General features: G+C 44.0%; 2 protein-coding genes and 1 long non-coding RNA gene across 3 annotated transcripts; 2 read left to right on the forward strand and 1 right to left on the reverse strand.

Annotated features, from left to right (window-relative positions):
- The first annotated feature begins 5,439 nt into the window (after positions 1–5,439).
- On the forward strand, positions 5,440–8,183 carry NR0B2 (nuclear receptor subfamily 0 group B member 2). The gene is made up of 2 exons (XM_059690659.1): positions 5,440–6,030; positions 7,176–8,183. Exons 1-2 carry the CDS (start codon positions 5,490–5,492, stop codon positions 7,472–7,474), a joined length of 840 nt encoding a protein of 279 aa, XP_059546642.1. The 5' UTR covers positions 5,440–5,489; the 3' UTR covers positions 7,475–8,183.
- Positions 8,184–11,086: 2,903 nt separating this feature from the next.
- Positions 11,087–20,805, reverse strand: LOC132231481 (uncharacterized). The gene is made up of 3 exons (XR_009452065.1): positions 20,653–20,805; positions 11,559–12,948; positions 11,087–11,477 (listed from the first exon to the last, which is right to left on the reverse strand). It is a non-coding gene; the product is annotated as an uncharacterized LOC132231481 (long non-coding RNA).
- LOC132231479 (large ribosomal subunit protein uL5-like) lies at positions 15,557–16,028 on the forward strand. Its single transcript, XM_059690667.1, has one exon. The coding sequence runs from the start codon at positions 15,604–15,606 to the stop codon at positions 15,973–15,975; it is 372 nt and encodes a 123-aa protein (XP_059546650.1). The 5' UTR covers positions 15,557–15,603; the 3' UTR covers positions 15,976–16,028.
- Positions 20,806–20,851: the final 46 nt, after the last annotated feature.

A 20,851-nucleotide genomic window follows, 5' to 3' on the forward strand; every position in this document is an offset into this window, starting at 1 on the left:
CAGTTGGTTGGAGTGTCGTTCCATGCATTGAAAGGTTGCCAATTCGATTCTCGGTCAGGGCACATACCCAGATTTCGGGTTCAACCCCTGGTGGGGGTGCACAAGGGAGGCAACCTATATATGATGTTTCTCTCATATTTCCATGTTTCCCTCCCTCCCTACCCCTCTCTTTAAAATCAGTAAAACATATCCTCGGGTGAGAATAAAAAAATATCACATGGCTTTGAGAAGATGAAAAAGTTCTAGTGATCGATGGTGGTGATGGTTGAACAATGTGAATGTTCTTAATGCCAATGAACTGTACACTCAAAAAATGGTTAAAATAGTAATTTAATGGCATGTATATTTTGCTGCAATAAAAATATAACTTTATGAAACAATTTGTAATTTTAACTCTGACTAGATATTTGATTTTATTCAAGAATTTTTTTAATTAACATGGCCAACATCTTTACACCCATACACAAAAATTAATTCCTCCCAAAGTCTTTCCTAATGCCCCTTCAAGCACACATTGGCCAAAGCCCAGATGTCCACCCATCCATTTATTTGCACAAGCCAAAAATCTAGTCTCATGTAATCCATTAGTAAGTCCTGTCAGCTCTTCTTCTAAAATATCATCTGATTCCACCCCCTCTCACCTGGCTGTCTAAATCATCATCATCTCTTGCTTAAATAATACTCCTACAGCTTCCTAACTGGTCTTACCTCCTTCTTATCCCTTCATAGTCCATCCATTGCTACTCCATCCCACCCTGCCTCCCCAGCAGTCAGAGCAATCTTTTTAAAGGATAAGCCAGATCTGTCGCTTCCTTGCTTAAAATTAGCCCTTCATGGATTGCCATTGCATTCAAGATAAATTCCAAAGTACTGACCATGGCCTTCCAAGGAGTAACATCATTAGGGCCTTGTCCCCCGCTCGACTCCCCGTCAAGGCATATGCCCGGGTTGCAGGCTCGATCCCCAGTCGGGGGTGTGCAGGAGGCAGTTGATCAATGATTCTGTCTCATCATTGATGTTTCTATCTCTCTTTCCCTCTCCCTTCCTCTCTGAAATCAAGAAAAATATATTTTTATAAAAGAAAGGCACTATTAGAGGCAGACTTTCTATAAAGCTAGTGAAACTCGAACTTTAGGGCCTTATACTTGCCTGGGCCCATTCAAGACACTAGGAGAGGCCCCAGCGCTGTCTTCTTAAGAGTCATGTGTAGCCGAAACCGGTTTGGCTCAGTGGATTGAGCGTCGGCCTGCGGACTGAAGGGTCCCAGGTTTGATTCCGGTCAAGGGCATGTACCTGGGTTGCAGGCACATCCCCAGTAGGGGGTGTGCAGGAGGCGGCTGATCGATGTTTCTCTCTCATCGATGTTTCTAACTCTCTATCTATCTCCCTTCCTCTCTGTAAAAAATCAATAAAATATATTTTTAAAAAAAGAGTCATGTGTATATTTTTCATTTTTCTTTTTAAATATATTTTTACTGATTTCAGAAAGGAAGGGAGAGAAAGATAGAAATATCAATGACAAGAGAGAATCATCGATCAGTTGTGTCCTGCATGCCACACACTAGGAATCAAACCATGACCTCCTGGTTCATAGGTCGACGTTCAACCACTGAACCATACCAGCCAGGCTATGTTTTTCTTTTTAATTTGAAAAAATAAAATTATAAAATTACAATTGGTTCAGACCACTGTGTCTTCCTACTCTAATCCTGCTTCCCAATATGAATGATTCTCAAGACACCTGGAAGTATGTGGGTAGTAGAGGAGCAACAAGGATATGTGTGGAACAAAAGCAAAGCTGTGAAAAATCCTATCAATTATCACATTTCATACTGAGATCAACTAAAAAAAATCTCTCTTATAAGGAATATGCAGTATATACAATTATAAATGCAGCATGCTCTGTTTTGCTTTTGCTTTTTCTTTTTTGTAGGAATTACACAAAGTAGAATTTATCAAAATTTCTGCTACAAACCTATAAGCAGTATTACAAGTGGCATATTCATCTATGTGTGAAATGGGATGTTTATGTATCCTGACTAGTAAGAATGAAATATTTTTATCAAGCATGCAAGAGAAAAGAGAGATTCATCTATTCTCACTGGAGAAATTTATTTTTAAAAATCATTGACAGTTTGCCCTAACCGGTTTGGCTCAGTGGATGGAGCGTCGGCCTTCGGACTCAAGGGTCCCAGGTTCAATTCCGGTCAAGGACATGTACCTTGGTTGTGGGCACATACCCAGTGGGGAGTGTGCAGGAGGCAACTGATCGATGTTTCTGACTCTCTCTATCCCTCTCCCTTCCTCTCTGTAAAAAATCAATAAAATGTATTTTAAAAATTAAGATAAAATTGACATAAAGCTAATCATTAAAAAAAAATCATTGACAGTTTACCTCCTCCTCTTCCTTTCTCGTCCTGAAAATTTTTTAAAAATACATTTTATTGATTTTTTTACAGAGAGGAAGGGAGAGGGATAGAGAGCTAGAAACATCGATGAGAGAGAAACATCGATCAGCTGCCTCCTGCACATCCCCCACTGGGGATGTGCCCGCAACCAAGGTACATGCCCCTGACCAGAATCGAACCCGGGACCCTTGAGTCCGCAGGCCGAAGCTCTATCCACTGAGCCAAACTGGTCAGGGCTAGTCCAGAAAATTTTAGTCCTAAAACTATTAGGTAGGGCAGAATAGGGTAGAGGTATGTGCCAGAGAGGAAGGGAGCCACAGTGGCCCAAGTGGAAGTCAGAGCCCCAGCAGGGTGAGGAGGGCGTCCACGAGGAGTGGTGACCTGGCATGGGGTGACAGAGACTCAGCAGGGTGAAGAAGGGGACCCTGAGTGGGAGGGGGCAGCCTGACCCAAGATATCAGAGCCCAAGTGGGGTGAGGTAGGTAATTCTCATGGGATGGGGTGGGCCAGAGATGAGAGATTGGTTACAAAGAGGGGCTTGATCCAACAAGTTAATAAATTAAAAATAATGGAGGCCGGATTTCTCGGTGTCAGAGAAGGGAGGTGTAAATACAGAAAGGTGAAAACTGGAATAAATCCCATTATGGTGAATTAGCATTGCAGATAATAGTCTGACCTCATGTATGTTTTTTTATATTTTTTTTTCTGGTTAATCCTCACCCAAGGATATTTTTTCATTGATTTCTAGGAAGAGTGGAAGAGAAAGGGAAAGACAGAGAGAAACATCAATGTGAGAGAGAAACACATCAATTGGTTGTCTCTTGCATATGAGGAGCCTGCAACCAAAGTACATGCCCTTGATCAAAATTGAACCCGGGACCCTTTGGGTTCGATTTTGTAGGAATTACACAAAGTAGAATTTATCAAAATTCCTGCTACAAACCCATAAGCAGTATTACAAGTGGTCTACAGCCGACCTCTAGCCACTGAACCAACCCGACTAGGGCTCATGTTTTTTATTATATACATATAGGTATAGAACTAAATAGAAATGTGTGTGTGTGTGTGCGTGTGTGCAAGCACATGCACCTATATTCCTTAGCTCTGGGAGGGTCTGGGAGCAGATACACCATAAAAGCAATGAGCAGATCTTGGTTTCAAAATATGACTCTAGTGCCCAGATCTTGGTTTTTAAATACTATTCTCCACTAAAAGATTAAATTAGAGCTTCTTGGAATAGTGGTTGACTTCAGGGGCTGGAAAAACGACATCTTGTTATACCAGAAAATAAAGGGTGTTCAGAGAATGATGGGCAATGTCAAAAGGATATAGACTCCAGCTTGAGTGGGACTCCCATTGGCCAAATCTGTGACAATCTGGCATCAAAATAAATAAGGATAACAACAGATTACATGCCACTGAATAAAATAAGAGACCATGAGTTCATACCTAAATACATGCACGCATATGTCCATCTAGCTGGGCCAGGGTCTGCACAGGAGCATTGGGTCACCCCTGGGGACAACATGGCCAAATCATTGCAGCCAGCTTCTGCCCAGGCTACAGCTGATCTCTGCTTGGCCTGGAGCAGGTCGGCTCAGCAAAAGCATGTCTTCGAGGAGTCCAGCGATGTCAACATCTCCAATGATAGGGCGAAAGAAGAGGTCCCCAAGCAAGCTGGGTGGAATGGACTTGAGGGTGGAGGCCATGAGGAGGACACGGGCCAAACGGCCTTGGCCTGCTGGGCACCAGGGCTCCAGCACCTCACATAGTGCTCGATGAGCCTCCTGCTGCAGATGTCAGATGTGGGAGGAGGCCTGGAGGCCTGGTATGTCTGTAGGCAGAGGGTAAAGAGGGGTGATGAGCTTTTCATTCCCTGCCACCACAGGGTGAGACTGGCCCCAGACCTAAGGCCACAGCTCAGCCTTTGAGGCCCATTACTACCTCCTTTATTTACTTATCATTTTGTTCATCCATCCATTTATGGAGAGGCAGTATAGAGTAATGGTGAAGAGCCAGGCTGCCTGTGGCTAGTGGCAGAACAACATTTCTGCCTAGATCATAGGTGGGCAACATCTTCAGACAAGGCAATGTCAAGGTGCGGGCCCAGGTAGCCACCAACCCTGAGGAACTCAGGCCACACAGCTCTGCCTGCACAATTGGGCCAATGGGTCCAGAAGATCAAGCAAGGACTTTGAAATCAGACAGATCTGGGCTCTCACTCTTCTTAGTGGCATGACCTTGGGCAATTCACTTCACCTCTTTGAGTCTCAAAAAGTAAAAATCTTACTTGTGGGGACACCCTGAATATTTGAGTAGAAAGTTCCTGGCACATAGTAGGTATTCAATAAACAGCAGCCATATTTTATTATCATTCTGCAAGGGCTTCTCAGCAAATACAGCCTCTCAGGAGTTCTAGGAATCCAGACTGGGGAAAGAGAGTTCTTAAGGATCTCATTTCTGCAGGGCCCCCAGAACTGGGGTTCGAGGAAGGGGCCTCCTAAACTGCACAGCGGGCAAAGTCCTCCCAGCCCCCCAGGGTCCTGGCTCCCTTCCCTGTAGCCTGTTCCTTACCGAAAAACAGGAGCTGAGCCCCAAGGTTAGGCAAACAAGCCAGTGATAAGGCACTTCCAGGTTGGGCCTTGCATTCAAGGCTTGTCTAGCTCTGGAGCTGACAGCACAGCTTAGCAAGGGTCCTGCAGGCACCAGCAGGGACACCTGCCATGGCCACCTGCTGAATGTGCACCTGAGGCCTTGGTGCCCTGGTACAGCTTGGGTTAATGACCCTGTTTATCCACTTGAGTCATCCGATAAGGGGCGGCCCCGTGCCCTGCACCATCCACTTCATTGACTAAAGTGATATCAGGGCCACGTGGAGCTTCCAAGTCCCCTCCCCCAGCACTTCCCCACCAGTCCTGCCAGGGTCAGTGTGTGGTTGTTTTTTTTTTTCAATGAACATGACTTTCTAGAGTCAAGGTTGTTGAACCATTCCCCCCTCCTACCAGTAGGGATATAAATAGCACCCACAGCACAGATCAGAGGGCGGGAGAGCTGGGAGGAAGGAGGAACAGATTCTCAACCATGAACTCCAGCCAGCCGGGGACCTGTCCATGCCAGCATGCTACAGGGCGCCCAGCCATTCTGTATGCACTTTTGAGCCCCAGCCTCAGGGCCAGGCCTGCTGTGCCCCCAGACCGTAGGCATTGCCTCTGCAAGCAGCACCGGCCTGTCCAGCTGTGTGCTCCTCATCGCACCTGCCGGGAGGCCTTGGACGTTCTGGCCAAGACAGTGGTCTTCCTCAGGAACCTGCCATCCTTCTGCCAGCTGCCCTTCCAGGATCAGCAGCAGCTGTTGCGGGACTGCTGGAGCTCCCTCTTCCTGATTGGGTTGGCCCAAGACACTGTGACCTTCGAGGTGGTAGAGGCCCCGGTTCCCAGCATACTCAAGAAGATCTTGCTGGAGGAGCCCAGCAGCAGTGCAGGCAGCGGCCAGCAGCGGGATCTGCCTCGGCCCTCACTGGCTGCGGTGCAGTGGCTTCAGTGCTGCCTGGAGTCCTTCTGGAGCCTGGAGCTGAGCCCTAAGGAGTATGCCTACCTGAAAGGGACCATCCTCTTCAACCCTGGTGAGCTCCCGGACACTCCAGGATGAGGGCCAAGGCTGGAGGGGGGCAGGGCCCAGCCAGGGAAGGCACCTTCTAAGGGTTTGACATTCGTTATCTCTTTGTGTCCTTATTACAGCAGTCATCTCATGAAAGAGGCTCAGAGAGGCTAAGTGACTTGCTGAAGGTCACAGCCAGGTAGGGGCAGAAATCAGGTCTGTTCACACCAAAGACTGGCCCTTGCCATTCTGCCCCCCAAAATTTTCCCTGACCCACAAGGAGGGTAGGAGTAGGAGAGGGGTAGGGGGCAGATTCAGCTGTGCTTCAATCACAGGTAATCTGTGGGTTCAGAAAGATCATATAGAGTAGAGGAATGAAAGTGAGTGGATGTGGGGGAGGAGAGGTAGGAGCCTTTATAAAATTTGGCGAGGAGAGCAATGGATACAGGTAGGGTTCTTTGTAATCTGGAGAGCATCTAGATGATAAGTCCTCACCACGCACCACGAGGCCCTTAAGAAATGTGTAAATTATAGTAATTAATTATAATAATAGTAGGGAAATACTCCTACTACACTTACCATATGTTAGACCCAATTCTATGGTTTTACACATACAGCTCATAACAAGCCTAAGAGACAGGTATTTATATCCATTTCACTTTATTTTATTTTTTAAATATATTTTTATTGATTTCAGAGAAGAAGGGAGAAGGAGAGAGAGATAGAAACATCAATGATGAGAATCATTGATCGGCTGCCTCCTGCACACCCCCTTACAGGGGATCGAGCCGCAACCCCGGCATGTGCCCTTGACTGAAATCAAACCCGGGAGCCTTCAGTCTGCAGGCTGATGCTCTATACACTGAGTCAAAACGGCTAGGCTGTACCCATTTTACAGCTGAGGAAACCAAGGCAAAGAGATGACAGAATTTGCCCGAGGTCACACAGCTAATAAATGATAGCCTGGGATTCAAACTCAGGCAGTCTGGCTCTTCACCATTACTCTATACTGCCTCTCCATAAATGGATGGATGAATAAAATGATAAGTAAATAGAGGAGGTAATAATGGGCCTCAAAGGCTGAGCTGTGGCCTCAGGTCTGGGGCCAGTCTCATCCTGTGGTGGCAGGGAATGAAAAGCTCATCACCCCTCTTTACCCTCTGCCTACAGACATGCCAGGCCTCCAGGCCTCCTCCCACATCTGGCATCTGCAGCAGGAGGCTCATCGAGCACTATGTGAGGTGCTGGAGCCCTGGTGCCCAGCAGGCCAAGGCCGTTTGGCCCGTGTCCTCCTCATGGCCTCCACCCTCAAGTCCATTCCACCCAGCTTGCTTGGGGACCTCTTCTTTCGCCCTATCATTGGAGATGTTGACATCGCTGGACTCCTCGAAGACATGCTTTTGCTGAGCCGACCTGCTCCAGGCCAAGCAGAGATCAGCTGTAGCCTGGGCAGAAGCTGGCTGCAATGATTTGGCCATGTTGTCCCCAGGGGTGACCCAATGCTCCCAGAGGAGGCAAGCCTGTACAGACGCTGGCCCAGCTAGGTGGACTGCATGAATCCTCACTCAGCCACACCCCATTGGTTTGGACATAGTGCTCCAGCTGTCTGGCTGGCCCTTGGTAGTCCCCAGAGGCTCTGGACCAAGACTCCTATCCTCTCCTGGAATGCCAATGGAAGCTTAGACTGCCCATTGGGCAGACATCCTACTGACTTTGTACAAAACTGACTTAAGTTATTGGTTTTTGTAATAAAAGGTTTTACATCCATGGAGCTGACACTGTGGAAGGGACCTTTGTGCATGTGGAAGGGACCTTCTCATCTCAGCCCCCAGCTCCCAGCCCCTATCAGAGGGAGCCCAAGAGGAAGGAACCATGAGGGATGCAGGAGCCAGGCCTCAGAGAACTGGGATATTAATTTCAGAGTAGATGATTTCATTTCTGGGATATTTATTTTGCATGGATCTGAATCCAGAGGATAGGATCAGTTCAGGACCCCATCACTTTCTTGTCTTTATCTTTGGGGGAAAGGGGTTTCTCTTTGTCCACAAACCCCCTCACTGATCCCTCCCCTCCCTCAGCTCCTGCCCCCTACAGGCTCCCTCTCACCTCAGCAAGTGTCAGATCATAGCCAATAAAGAAAACTGAAACAGACAAGGTCACTGGAATTTCTGTAGTTTGGCATCATTCACTTCCCCCATGCCTCTAGACAACAGAAGAGGATGGTCCTTTGTTCTCCCCATGGGAGGGGTCAAGGACACCCAGGGCTGGCCTGGCAGCTGCTCAAAGGTCAAGGCAAGCAGAGATTTAGCTGCACATTAGCTGTTAAAGTCTGAAACATTTCCATGACAGCTGGTTCACAGACACTGCCCAAGCTCCCCCAGCTCCCTTGCACTGCCCCTGTATCCCTCCCAGTCCTTCTCCTGGAATCCATTCCCATTGTCCAGCAACTACAGAGACAATGGTTGGCATGGCATGGCCTCCAGGACTGCTCCATTCAGGGCACGGCTTGTATCTGGACTGGTCAATCTCTAGTCCTCACTGGTTGCTAAATATTTTGAATAGCATCCAGGACAGGGTGACTGACCTGCAGGGTGGACAGGAGGGAATGATAACAACACACATGCTTATAGGACCCCCTTTCAGACCTCCTCCTTTCTCTGGCAATAAGGCCTGTCTCAAACAGATCCCACCCCCTTCACCAACACAGTTTGAATTCTTCTCACGGGGACAAGTTAATTATTGCCCAATGAGAGGTCATTCACTTAGGGACAACAGTCTAGGAGCCGAGCAGCTGAATTGGCCCTGTATGCATTATGGACAGCCAGTGGCAACAGCAAGGCCCCCCTGTCCCTTACCCTATCACCCACTCACCACTCAGAAACCCAGAATGAGACAGAAACACACAGTTCAGATCCCACACACAACTCAGACACACACGAAGACACATACAACTCAGATCTATAGCTCTCTCTCTCACACACACACATATACTAAGACGTACAACTCAGACACACCTACACAGATCCATAAAATAGACCCTCCATTTACCCACACACAGCATGGAAATACTGACACACTTACTCAATGACATACAACAGACCCAACCAAACACATTAACACCACAGAGAAATGCACCCAGGCCAGATGATCACACATACACCCCTGTACTCAAGGGTGGGACACACAACATAGAGACACCCTCACATCAGGATGTGCTCTCCATCTTTTTTGTGTCACAGTAAAAGGAAAAGTGACCCCAAAATAGGCAGACGCAGACCTGCACTTGCACATCTACCAGGTCTGCTCAGAGGCTGCAAATCCAGGCCAAACTGCTCTGCCTGGCATTTGGGGCCTCCACTAACCAATCACGTCCTTTCCCTATGGTGACCCCAATATCCACTCTCCTCTCAACCAGATCAGGCCCTGTTCAACAGCTCCTCCTAGCCAGGACCTAATCAAATCCCCAAATGGAAGCATCCTTTAGAGCCCAGAACGAGTCCTGCATCTCCCCAACCCCTTATCCCCCTCCAGACACCCCAGACCCAGACCTCAGGCCCTTCAAGCACTCCTCTCTGCCCTGCCCTTACCAACATTTTGGCACACACATCCCCTCTCACCTTGCAGATGCAGGAGGCCATTCTTTCCAGAGCAGACTTCTTGTCTCCCCATAGGAGGTTTAGGGATTTGGGGCCATTTTATTGTTTATGTCCCTTCACTAACTGATCCCATGAATTTACTGTTGCACCTCTTTGAACCCTCAGGCTGAGTCTTTGGCCTCTTCCTCTCCTCCAACCTTGAACAGCCATTAATTAGAAGGCACTCCTCTCCACTTCCCACCGCACCCTTTCCCCAACAACTTACGTTTCCATCATCCAAATAACTTCCCTTATTAACCCTACCTTGGCCCTTTTCAAATTTCTTCCCTACCCCTCCCTGTGATTTGGGAGATACACTTAAGTCTGTTTCTTGTCTGTATCTCCCGTCACTTCTGACACCCTTCCCAAGCTACCTGGGAGAAACACAAAGACAAATATAGCAAAACTAAAGAGAGAATTGTAGGACAAGGCAGCATGGAAAATAATGCTTCCTCTGTGAAACTGAAGGCTTTCCAAAGGTGGGGGACTGTCTCTCCACTATCAGCATCTTCGGAGTGGGACCTGTGTCTCATCAACCAGGGAGAGTAAGAAGGAAGCAGGCTCAGACAGGGTTGAAAACTTATTCAAGCCCGGCTGATATGTCTCTGTGGTTGAGCACTGACCCATGAACTAGGACAGTGATGGCAAACCTTTTGAGCTCGGCGTGTCAAAATTTTGAAAAACCCTAACTTAACTCTGGTGCCGTGTCACATATAGAAATATTCATAATTTTTTTTAATATTTGCAACCATAGTAAAAAAAATTATATTTTTGATATTTATTTTATATATTTAAATGCCATTTAACAAAGAAAAGTCAACCAAAAAATATGTATAAAATGAACAAAAACAGAAAAACAATGTACATTTAGGAAAAAAAATAATAAAAACAATGATAATCAAATGGTATGAAAACTAGAAATTAGTGACTTTTTTGGTGCTGAAGTTTGTCTAATTCTTCGATTGCAGGTTCGTACTTGGTGCACTTCAAGGCCAAGCAAGCGCCACTAACTTCATCTTTTAGCCAGTTTCTTTTGTTCGTTTTAATATTGTTTAATGCTGAGAACAAAGTCTCACAAAAATATGTTGATGACAAATTGTTAGCAAAGCCATTGCTAGATTTTTTATGTCGCTAAAAGTGTCAGGTACTCTGTTCCAAGCACTCAAAATTTCTTGTTCGTAGTTGCACTCTTCTTCATTATTCAAACGATTTCGTTCCAGATTTTTTTTTTTAAATATATTTTATTGATTTTTTACAGAGAGGAAGGGAGAGTGATAGAGAGTTAGAAACATCGATCAGCTGCCTCCTGCACATCCCCCACCGGGGATGTGCCCGCAACCGAGGTACATGCCCTTGACCGGAATCGAACCTGGGACCCTTCAGTCCGCAGGCCGACGCTCTATCCACCGAGCCAAACCGGTTTTAGCATCGTTCCAGATTTTCAAGTTTCAACCTTAAGTCGACACACACATGTGTCCAAATGCTACCTTGAAAATCTGCAAGTTGCATCTCTAAATCATCAATTTGCATCCATTGGAAATCCTTTAATTCCAAAGTACTGTTAAAAACTACATCCGGATACGTAATTATTTGAATGGTCTGTTCTAGGCTTCTAAATTGGTCGAATCTTTCACTGAACTGTTCAAATAACGAGTTTACTATATTCTGGTACATAAGTATGGACTCCATTACACCTGTCGTAGTGCCTTCTTGAAATACTTTTTTATACGAAGAAAATACTTATAAGTTTTAGTTTCAATATCTCACTTCAAAATTTTAAGTTTACTTTCAAAAGATTTGATGTATCCAAACATAACGTCAATACTTTTGCCAAAACCTTGTAATTTTAAGTTAAGTTCATTCATATGAACAGAGAGATCTGTAAAAAACATCTAATTGCTGACCCACTTATGATCACTGATCTGAGGAAAGTTTGCCAGATCCTTATTCTCAATAAATACCGTAATTTCTTCAAAGCACTCCACAAATCGCTCAAGTACTTTACCTCGACTCAGCCATCTCACATTATTGAACATCATTAGTCCACTGTAGGTTGAATCAACTTCCTGTAAAAGTGCAGAAAATTCTCGCTTGTGAAGGGGTCGAGAAGCTATACAATTCACAATTTTTGTTACAACTGACATTCAATCATTCAATTCTGAGAATCCCGATTTGGCACACAACACCTCCTGATGGAAAATGCAATGAAAAGGTACAAGTGGAGCTCTAACCAATTTGGCTCAGTGGATAGAGCACAGGCCTGCGGACTGAAGGGTCCCAGGTTCAATTCTGGTCAAAGGCATATACCTTGGTTGTGGGCACATCCCCAGTAGGGAGTGTGCAGGAGACAGCTAAATTGATGTTTCTCTCTCATCAATGTTTCTAACTCTCTATCCCTCTCCCTTCCTCTCCGTAAAAAAATCAATAAAATGTATTTTTTTTTAAAAAAGGTACAAGTGGATGTCTAATAGCTTCCATAAACAATTTCAGGAATCCCACATTTTTCCCCACCATATTTGGTGCCCCATCTGTTGTGACTGACACAATTTTAGAGATATCACTGTTTAGGTCACTGAATGTTTTTATAACAACCTTACATATTTCGTTTCCTGATGTACTTATTGGCACTGATTCTAACTTTATCAACTCTTCTCTCATTGTGAGGCCATCAGAATATCTAGCACTAATGGCCAACCGAGCATTTGATGTGACATCAGTTGTTTCATCAAGAGAAATCGAAAAATATTTACAACTATTTGTCTTTTTTTAATTGATGTTGTACGTTTTTGTTAAGATCTATTATTCTGTCTTTGATAGTATTTCTACTGAGTGGTAACTCAGAAATTCTTTTAATAATATCATCTTTATTTTTCATATCGTGAAATAGAGCTGGTGCACATCTTAGAAATGTTTCCTTAATAAATTCTCCATCACTGAGGGCTTTTCCATGCTGAGCTATGAAGTGAGCAATACAGTAACTTGCTGATGTTAAATTTGTAGAGCATCTTACGAATTTAATGATGGAATTTGATTGACTTTTATAGAGGTGTAGCTGCCTAGAAATGTATTCCTTCCTTTCATCGATACTTTTTTTCAAGAGCTGACAATGATTAGTTTCAAAATGTCTCTTTACATTCCACGTTCTGCTTACTACCATTTCATTACACAGTATGCACAATGATCTGTTGTTTCTGTTGACAATCCCATACATCTCGGTCCATATGTCTTGAAAGGGTCGGCTACTGCTACTTCCACTTCCTTTATCATTCAAACTTGCTTTTTTATTTTTTTGATTCTCCATCACAAGGCTGCAAAAATAAATAAATATAAATCATGGCGTTTGTTATAAAAGGTTGATAGGTTTCTTACCTATTAACCTTTTGCAGTGTTGTTGCACTGACTCCTGGTGCAAAACAATTCAAAGATAGTATGTATAACCAACAAATATATGGTGCTGTAATCAATTATCCGGCACGCAGAATGTCTCGTCGAGCACTGTTGCACTGTATATCTTTTTCTTCTAACCCTCCCACTCCTGTCTCCTAACGAACATTGCGATCAAGTGCGTCCGTTTGCCGGATGCACCCGAACACATGGGAAGCTTACCCAAGGCACATGTTGACAATAATGAGGCCATTTCCAGAATTGGGCGTTTTGTCACTCGAGTAAAAATAAAATGTCATGAGTAAAGATTAATCTCTTTATAGTGCAATTCTTAACCTTTTTATATTAACATCAATATTGGAACAATATATCTTGGATGTTTTCACTTACATGTTTACATCCAGTTTTAGAATTGCATTATTGATCATGAGTAACGTGAGTAATAATATTACTCGAGTGATGCCCAACTCTGGCCGTTGCGAGAGACAAATATTTGAATTATGCAGTTTTTTGTCTCTGTTGATGCATGTCACCCAAAATGAGTTCGCGTGTCCTCTGACACGCATGTCATAGGTTCGCCATCACTGTATACTAGGAGGTCATGGTTCAATTTCCAGTTAGATCACACGCCTGGGTTGCAGACTTGATTCCCAGTAGGGGGGATACTGGAGGCAGCCGATCAATGATTCTCATCGTAGATGTTTCTATCTCTCTCCCCCTCTCCCTTCTTCTCTCTGAAATCAATAAAAACATATTTTAAAAATTAAATTTAAAAAATGTTCTCAAGGTCTGGGTAGATCACTGTGCTGGGATTTGAACACAGGCCTGTGGGACTCTGGAGATCATGCTCTTGGAGTGAGTCATGGCCAGGGTCAGGCTGTCTGGAGCCAGCTCAGCCACTGTTCACTGACCATCTGCCTTTCAGCCTTGATCTCTGTCCTCAGGTCCAGACAGAGATGACTCACTAGGAAGCAGGGTCAGCCTCAGGTACTATTTTATTATTATTATCACTACTTTCATTAGCCAAATCATTGACTGCTTATTAAGCAGTTAGCTAGTGACGTGAGCTGTGCCCTGCACTGACACACCCTGGCCTTGGAACAGTCACATATCCTAGAATTGACAATGCCACAAAAAGCCAACACGCACACACCATCCTTCTATCATTCCATCATTCCACATTTCTCTTGACATCCACTTGTGCCAGACCCTGTGCCAGATGCCAAGTGACACAGAATAAATAAGATACAGTCCCTAATATCATTGAACATCCTATCTATGGCAAAGAGACACACATAAGTAGTAATTGTAACACAGAATGATCTGAAGTGCAATAGAAGGAATACAACAGGCAGCAGGAGATAAGAAGAGGAAGTGATTAAATCTGCCTGGGGCGGGGGTGGAGAGTGGGGAATCTGCCTGGAGGTGGGGAAAATGCTTCAGCCCAGTGGTGACTGCTCTGACCTAAAGAGAATGAATAGAAGTTTGCCAGGCAATTCAAGGGAAGAACATTCCAGACAGAGGGGATGGTAGGTGCAAGGACATAGACGTATCAGAGAGCAAAGGTGCTTAGCTAACTACAAGTGGTCTGGGGCCGCTGGGGCCCAGGGCAGCAAGAGATGGTAGACAGAGACCATGTCACAGAACAAGGGAGCAGAGAAAGGCAACCCCAGTGAAACTGGTTGAGGTGACAAGGATAAGCTCTGAGAGAAATCAAGATTAACAAAGGGGATCACCCATTCCTTTGCTGGTCATTCTGGGTATCTACGAAGCATTTATTGAAAGCTGTGCTTACACACATTACATGGATTATGTTATTTAATTCTCATAACAACTCTGTGCTGGAATTACTATCATTATCTCATTTTATGGATGAAGAAACCAGGGCACAGAGATGTTAAGTAACTTGCTCAGGTTGCAGTTAATAAGTAATAGAATCAGGATATGAACTCAGGTGGTCTGGATTTACAGTCTATGCCCTTAAACCAGTGGTTCTCAACCTGTGGGTCGAGACCCCTTTGGCTGTCAAACGACCCTTTCACAGGGGTCGCCTAAGACCATCCTACATATCAGATATTTACATTATGATTCATAACAGTAGCAACATTACAGTTATGATGTAGCAACGAAAATAATTTTATGGTTGGGTCACAACATGAGGAACTGTATTTAAAGGGCCAGAAGGTTGAGAACCACTGCCTTAAACACTATGCTATTATGTGTCATTTATTTTATTTTATTATTATTTTTTCGGTTAATCCTCACCTGAGGATATTTTTCCATTGATTTTTAGAGAGAGTGGAAGGGAGGAGGAGAGACACACAGAGAAAAATATCAATGTGAGAGAGACACATCAATTGGTTGCCTCCAGTATGTGCCCCGACCAGGGCCAGGGATTGAGCCTGCAACCGAGGTAGGTGCCCTTGATTGGAATCGAACCCAGGACCCTCAGTGCACAGCTGAATGCTCTATCCACTGAGACAAACCGGCTAGGCATGCTATTTTGTGTCTTTAAAGGTCAGGGATGGCTCTTCCTGTCTCTCATCATGGCGTAGGATCAAGGGGAAAAGGAGAACCCCATGCGGGAGCTGCGCATCCGCAAGCTCTGCCTCAACATCTGCGTCGGGGAGAGCGGGGACCGACTGACGCGGGCAGCCAAGGTCCTGGAGCAGCTCACGGGCCAGACTCCGGTCTTCTCCAAAGCCAGACACCCCGTCAGGTCCTTTGGCATCAGGAGAAATGAAAAGATTGCTGTCCACTGCACAGTCTGTGGGGCCAAGGCAGAAGAAATCTTGGAGAAAGGTCTAAAGGTGCTGGGTAGGCCAGGTTTCAGCATCGCAGACAAGAAACACAGGACAGGCTGCATGGGGGCCAAACACAGAATCAGCAAAGAGGAGGCCATGCGCTGGTTCCAACAGAAGTATGATGGCATCATCCTTCCTGGCAAATAAATTCCCATTTCTATCCAAAAGGCCAATAAAATGTTTTCAGTAAAAAAAAAAAAAAAAAAAAAAAAAAAAAAAAAAAATGAAGGTCAGGGATGATGAATTAGAAAATAAATACCAGCACCTAAACTCCTTCCCCTCCCCAGGGCAGAATGAGAGTGAAAATATAGTCTTGGTTACCTTTGGTTTTGCATTTGTTGTTTTTGTTTTAAATATATTTTCATTGATTTCAGAGAGGGAGAGAGAAATAGAAACATCAATGATGAGAGAGAATCATTGATCGGCTGCCTCCTGCAGGCCCCCTACTGGGGATTGAGCCGGAAACTTGGGCATATGCCCTGACTGGGAATGGAACTGGTTGCCCTTTGGCTCCTGGGTTCAACTGCTGAGCCACACTAGGCTGGGCTGGATTTAAGTTTTGATGAGAAATCTGGCCTCTGTGTTTTCCCATGGAAATGGCCCCACATTTTCTAGAAAGAGTTCCCAGTCAACACCCAGTGGCACATCCCCATGTCAGAGCCAGGAATATTCATTCATCAATGATGATTTACTGAGAGTCTTCTACATACCTAGCATCATGCGAGGTCCTGGTAATTTAGTCACACAAATGGCAGTTGTGTGTAATAATAAGTGCATAACTTCTCAAGTCATCTAACAGCTTTTACAAAGCACACCATCTTTATTTTGGTCCACATTACTTTCTGTAAAGCATTTATTTTTCAATTTTCATATTTTCAAACTATAGTTTTAACTAAACCTTTTTTGTAGAATATACAGAAAAGTACACAAATCAAACATGTATAGTTTGATGAATTATCACAAAATGAATACATCCCTGTAACAACTACTCAGCTCAAGAAATAGAAGAGCAGCCCTAACCAGTTTGGCTCAGTGGATAGAGGGTCGGCCTACGGACTGAAAGGTCCCAGGTTCGATTCCGGTCAAGGGCATGTACCTGGGTTGCGGGCACATCCCCAGTGGGAGGTGTGTAGGAGGCAGCTGATCGATGTTTCTCTCCCATCGATGTTTCTAACTCTCTATCCCTCTCCCTTCCTCTCTGTAAAAAAATCAATAAAATATATTTTTTTAAAAAAGAAATAGAAGAACATTCAGAGACAGAGAAGCATCAATCAGACCATCAAACCTCAGAGGGGAAAAAACCAATAATAATAATAACAATAAATCAATAAAAAAAAAAAACCTCAGAGGGAAGGTAGGGGAAGGTGGGGGTAAGGGGGAGAGATCAACCAAAGGACTTATATGCAAGCATATAGGCCTAACCAATGGACACAGACAATAGGGGGGTGAGGGCATGAGTGGGGGGGATGGCGGGTAATGTGGGGATAAGGAAACATATGTAATAACTTTTTAAAAAAATATATTTTATTGATTTTTTTTACAGCAAGGAAGGGAGAGGGATAGAGAGTTAGAAACATCGATGAGAGAGGAACATCGATCAGCCGCCTCCTGCACACCCCCTACTGGGGATATACCCGCAACCAAGGTACATGCCCTTGACCGGAATCGAACCCGAGACCCTTCAGTCCGCAGGCCGACGCTCTATCCACTGAGCCAAACCGGTCAGGGCTGTAATAACTTAATCAATAAAAAAATTACAAAAAAAAAAGAAATAGAAGAGCATTAACAACATCCCAGAAAATTTCCCATCACTACCCTCCCCCTCCCTGCAAAGGACATCACTACCCTTGATTTCATAAATGAGATTGCTTGTCTTAAACTTTATATAAATAAATCATACAGAATGTACTCTGGTGTTTGTCATCTTTCACTCAATATTATGTCTGAGATTCATCTTCTGCTGTGTAGCAATCCATTCAAGTTCATTGTACAATATCCCATTACGCTACAATTAATTTACCCACATACTGCTGATGAACATTTGGTTCATCAAACAATATTGCTAGGATTATGCTTGTACATGTCTTTCGGTGCACAGATGTTTGCAGACCTGTTGCTATATAACAAGAACTGGAACTCTAAGTCATAGAAAGTGTGCTCAACTTGAGTAGATCTTGCCAATTTTCCAAAATGGTTGTACCAATCTATACTTCCATAAGCGAATTTTAGAATCTAGATGTAACGGTTTTCCCATTCACAATTACCCAGATATTCATTAGAATTGTTATTGTTTTAATCTTTATTGTTGAAAGTATTCCATATGTCCCCTCTTCTCCCCATTAACCTCTGCTAGCCCACCCCTGCCTGTTTTTATTTTATTTCTCAAATAGATATAAACTTGTGATCACCACAAAGTAACCACTTGCTTTATGTTTTTAAAATGAGTTATTTTCCCTTTTAAGATATTTTATTAAAATTGAATAAAACAAAATAATATTTACAAAATATATGTAAAGAATAAGAGTACAATGAACCTTCATCATTGTTCCATAGGTCATTATTACCATCAACTTTTAAGTTCCCAAAAGTAATGAATACCATGAATTTGGGGTTAATCATTTACTTTTCTTTTTTTAAATATATTTTATTGATTTTTTACAGAGAGGAAGGGAGAGAGATAGAGAGTTAGAAACATCGATGAGAGAGAAACATCGATCAGCTGCCTCCTGCACATCTCCTACTGGGGATATGCCCACAACCCAGGTACATGCCCTTGACTGGAATCGAACCTGGGACCCTTCAGTCCGCAGGCTGACGCTCTATCCACTGAGCCAAGCCGGCTAGGGCAGTTTGTATTTTTGAATCTTTATATAAACAGAATAACTGTTTTCTGACTTGCTTATTTCCACTCAACATTATGTACCTGAGATTATTAGTACTAAATGCCAATATTTTTTTCTTATAAACAATGAAGCTATGAATATTCATGTACGCTGTCAAATAAAAACAAATCTGGACTTAGTAGGAGAGACTTTACTTGAAATGATTATTGAAAGGGATTATTGCAATAGAAAAAGGGAAGCTTTTGCAATGGGAGAACACTCTGATCATAAGATGTACACGTGTTTCAAGGGTTAGGCAAAAAAGTTATTCTTTCATAGGGAGGAGTAAACAAGGCTAGAAAGAACTGGGTGTGAGGATGTGGTATGACCTTAAGTGGCATGATGGGTCAGATCAGAGAATGTTTACCCTGAAGCCAGACTATTCTCTGGAGGGGCTGGTTAAGGAGGGGTTGTTTGCTGGCTCAAGCTGAGGAGGGTCTGGGGGGGTCACAAAGTTCAGGGACCTGGGGGAAGGAGCAAAGCTTAACCATAGTTCAGTTAACAAGCCTTTTTAAAAATTATTTATTTAGATTTTTCCACTGATCTTTTAGAGAGAGTGGAAGAGAGAAAGAAAGACAGAAATATCAATGTGAGAGAAATGCATCCTGCACCAGCCCCCACCAGGGCCAAGGGCCGGTTGGAGCCTGCAATCAAGGTAAGTGCCGTTGACCAGAATGGAACCCGGGACCCTTTGGTCCGTAGACCCACACTCTATCTATCCACTGAGCCAAACTGGCTAGGGCCTTAACAAGCCTTTTGTTGTGATTGATCAGTGAGGTCAAACAGTCCATCTAAGTGTTTATGAGGTGAGAATTGGAATTTGGACTCTCTCTATTGCAGCGGTTCTCAACCTGTGGGTCGCGACCCTTTGGAGGTCGAACGACCCTTTCACAGGGGTCGCCTAAATACATCCTGCATATCAGATATTTACATTACGATTCATAACAGTAGCAAAATTACAGTTATGAAGTAGCAACGAAAATAATTTTATGGTTGGGGGTCACCACAACATGAGGAACTGTATTAAAGGGTCACGGCATTAGGAAGGTTGAGAACCACTGCTCTATTGTCATAGGTAAACAAGGGGGCGCCCATAAGTTTTATCTGTCATAGAAGGGTGTTTCTTTGCAGTAACCTATGTTTCAGAACACAGAAGGGTGGGAGGGGTTTCATAACCCTCCCTATTTTCCAGGATCACAGGGTTGGTAAAGTGAAACAACGTCAGGATATCTCCTGATAAACATAAGCAAGAATTTCTTTAAAGTATATACTTATAAGTGGAATTGCTGGATCAAAAGATATGTGTAACTTCACTTTTACAGGGCAATGCCAAATTGTTTTCAAAGTGGTTGTACCAGTTCATACTTCCACCAACAGTGTATGGTATCTCCACGTGCTCCACATTATCACAAACACGTAAGGATTAAAATATTTTTTGCAAGCCTGGTGGATATGACGTGGGTCTTTTTTTTTAATTTTTAAAAATATATTTTATTGATTTTTTACAGAGAGGAAGGGAGAGAGATAGAGAGTTAGAAACATCGATGAGAGAGAAACATCAATCAGCTGCCTCCTGCACATCTCCCACTGGGGATGTGCCTGAACCCAGGTACATGCCCTTGACCGGAATCGAACCTGGGACCTTCCAGTCCGCAGGCCGACACTCCATCCACTGAGCCAAACCGGTTTGGGCGACGTGGGTCTTTTTGCCTTTCCTTGATTAATGAGATTGAACACTTCGGACCACTTTTCAACTGGATTATCTTTTCTTAGTGATTTGTGTAGGTCCATTAATATGTCTTGGAAGATAAATGGATGAACGACCTTAAAGTCTCTGAAATAAATGAGATTAAGTTTGGAAGATTCCCCAACAACTAAAAATCCAGAAAACTACGCCTCCCACAGGCTTCTAATTTGATTCTCAAGAACTTATGAAAATCACCTCACTTCTCAGGTGATTTCCCCCATCATCGTCGGCTTCTCTCTGCAGAAAAAGTACCCGAACAACTTATCCGGCACCTCTCCAGTTCCAGGTTCCACATCCACAGCCTCGGCAGCCTGATCAGGATCACACACTTGTGACACGGACCCCTGCGTCACTCGTGGCGTTCTCGCGAGAATTGGTTCCGTGGATCACGTGA

This window comes from Myotis daubentonii, chromosome 3, assembly GCF_963259705.1.
Source record: "Myotis daubentonii chromosome 3, mMyoDau2.1, whole genome shotgun sequence".
Taxonomy (NCBI): domain Eukaryota; kingdom Metazoa; phylum Chordata; class Mammalia; order Chiroptera; family Vespertilionidae; genus Myotis; species Myotis daubentonii.

What these genes read in the sequence shown, in the direction of transcription:
- NR0B2 (XM_059690659.1), top strand. Translation starts at nt 5,490, where the DNA reads ATGAACTCCAGCCAGCCGGGGACCTGTCCATGCCAGCATGCTACAGGG. An exon ending in GACCATCCTCTTCAACCCTG is followed by an intron (nt 6,031 to 7,175) that starts GTGAGCTCCCGG and finishes CTCTGCCTACAG; the next exon opens with ACATGCCAGGCCTCCAGGCC.
- LOC132231479 (XM_059690667.1), top strand. Translation starts at nt 15,604, where the DNA reads ATGCGGGAGCTGCGCATCCGCAAGCTCTGCCTCAACATCTGCGTCGGG.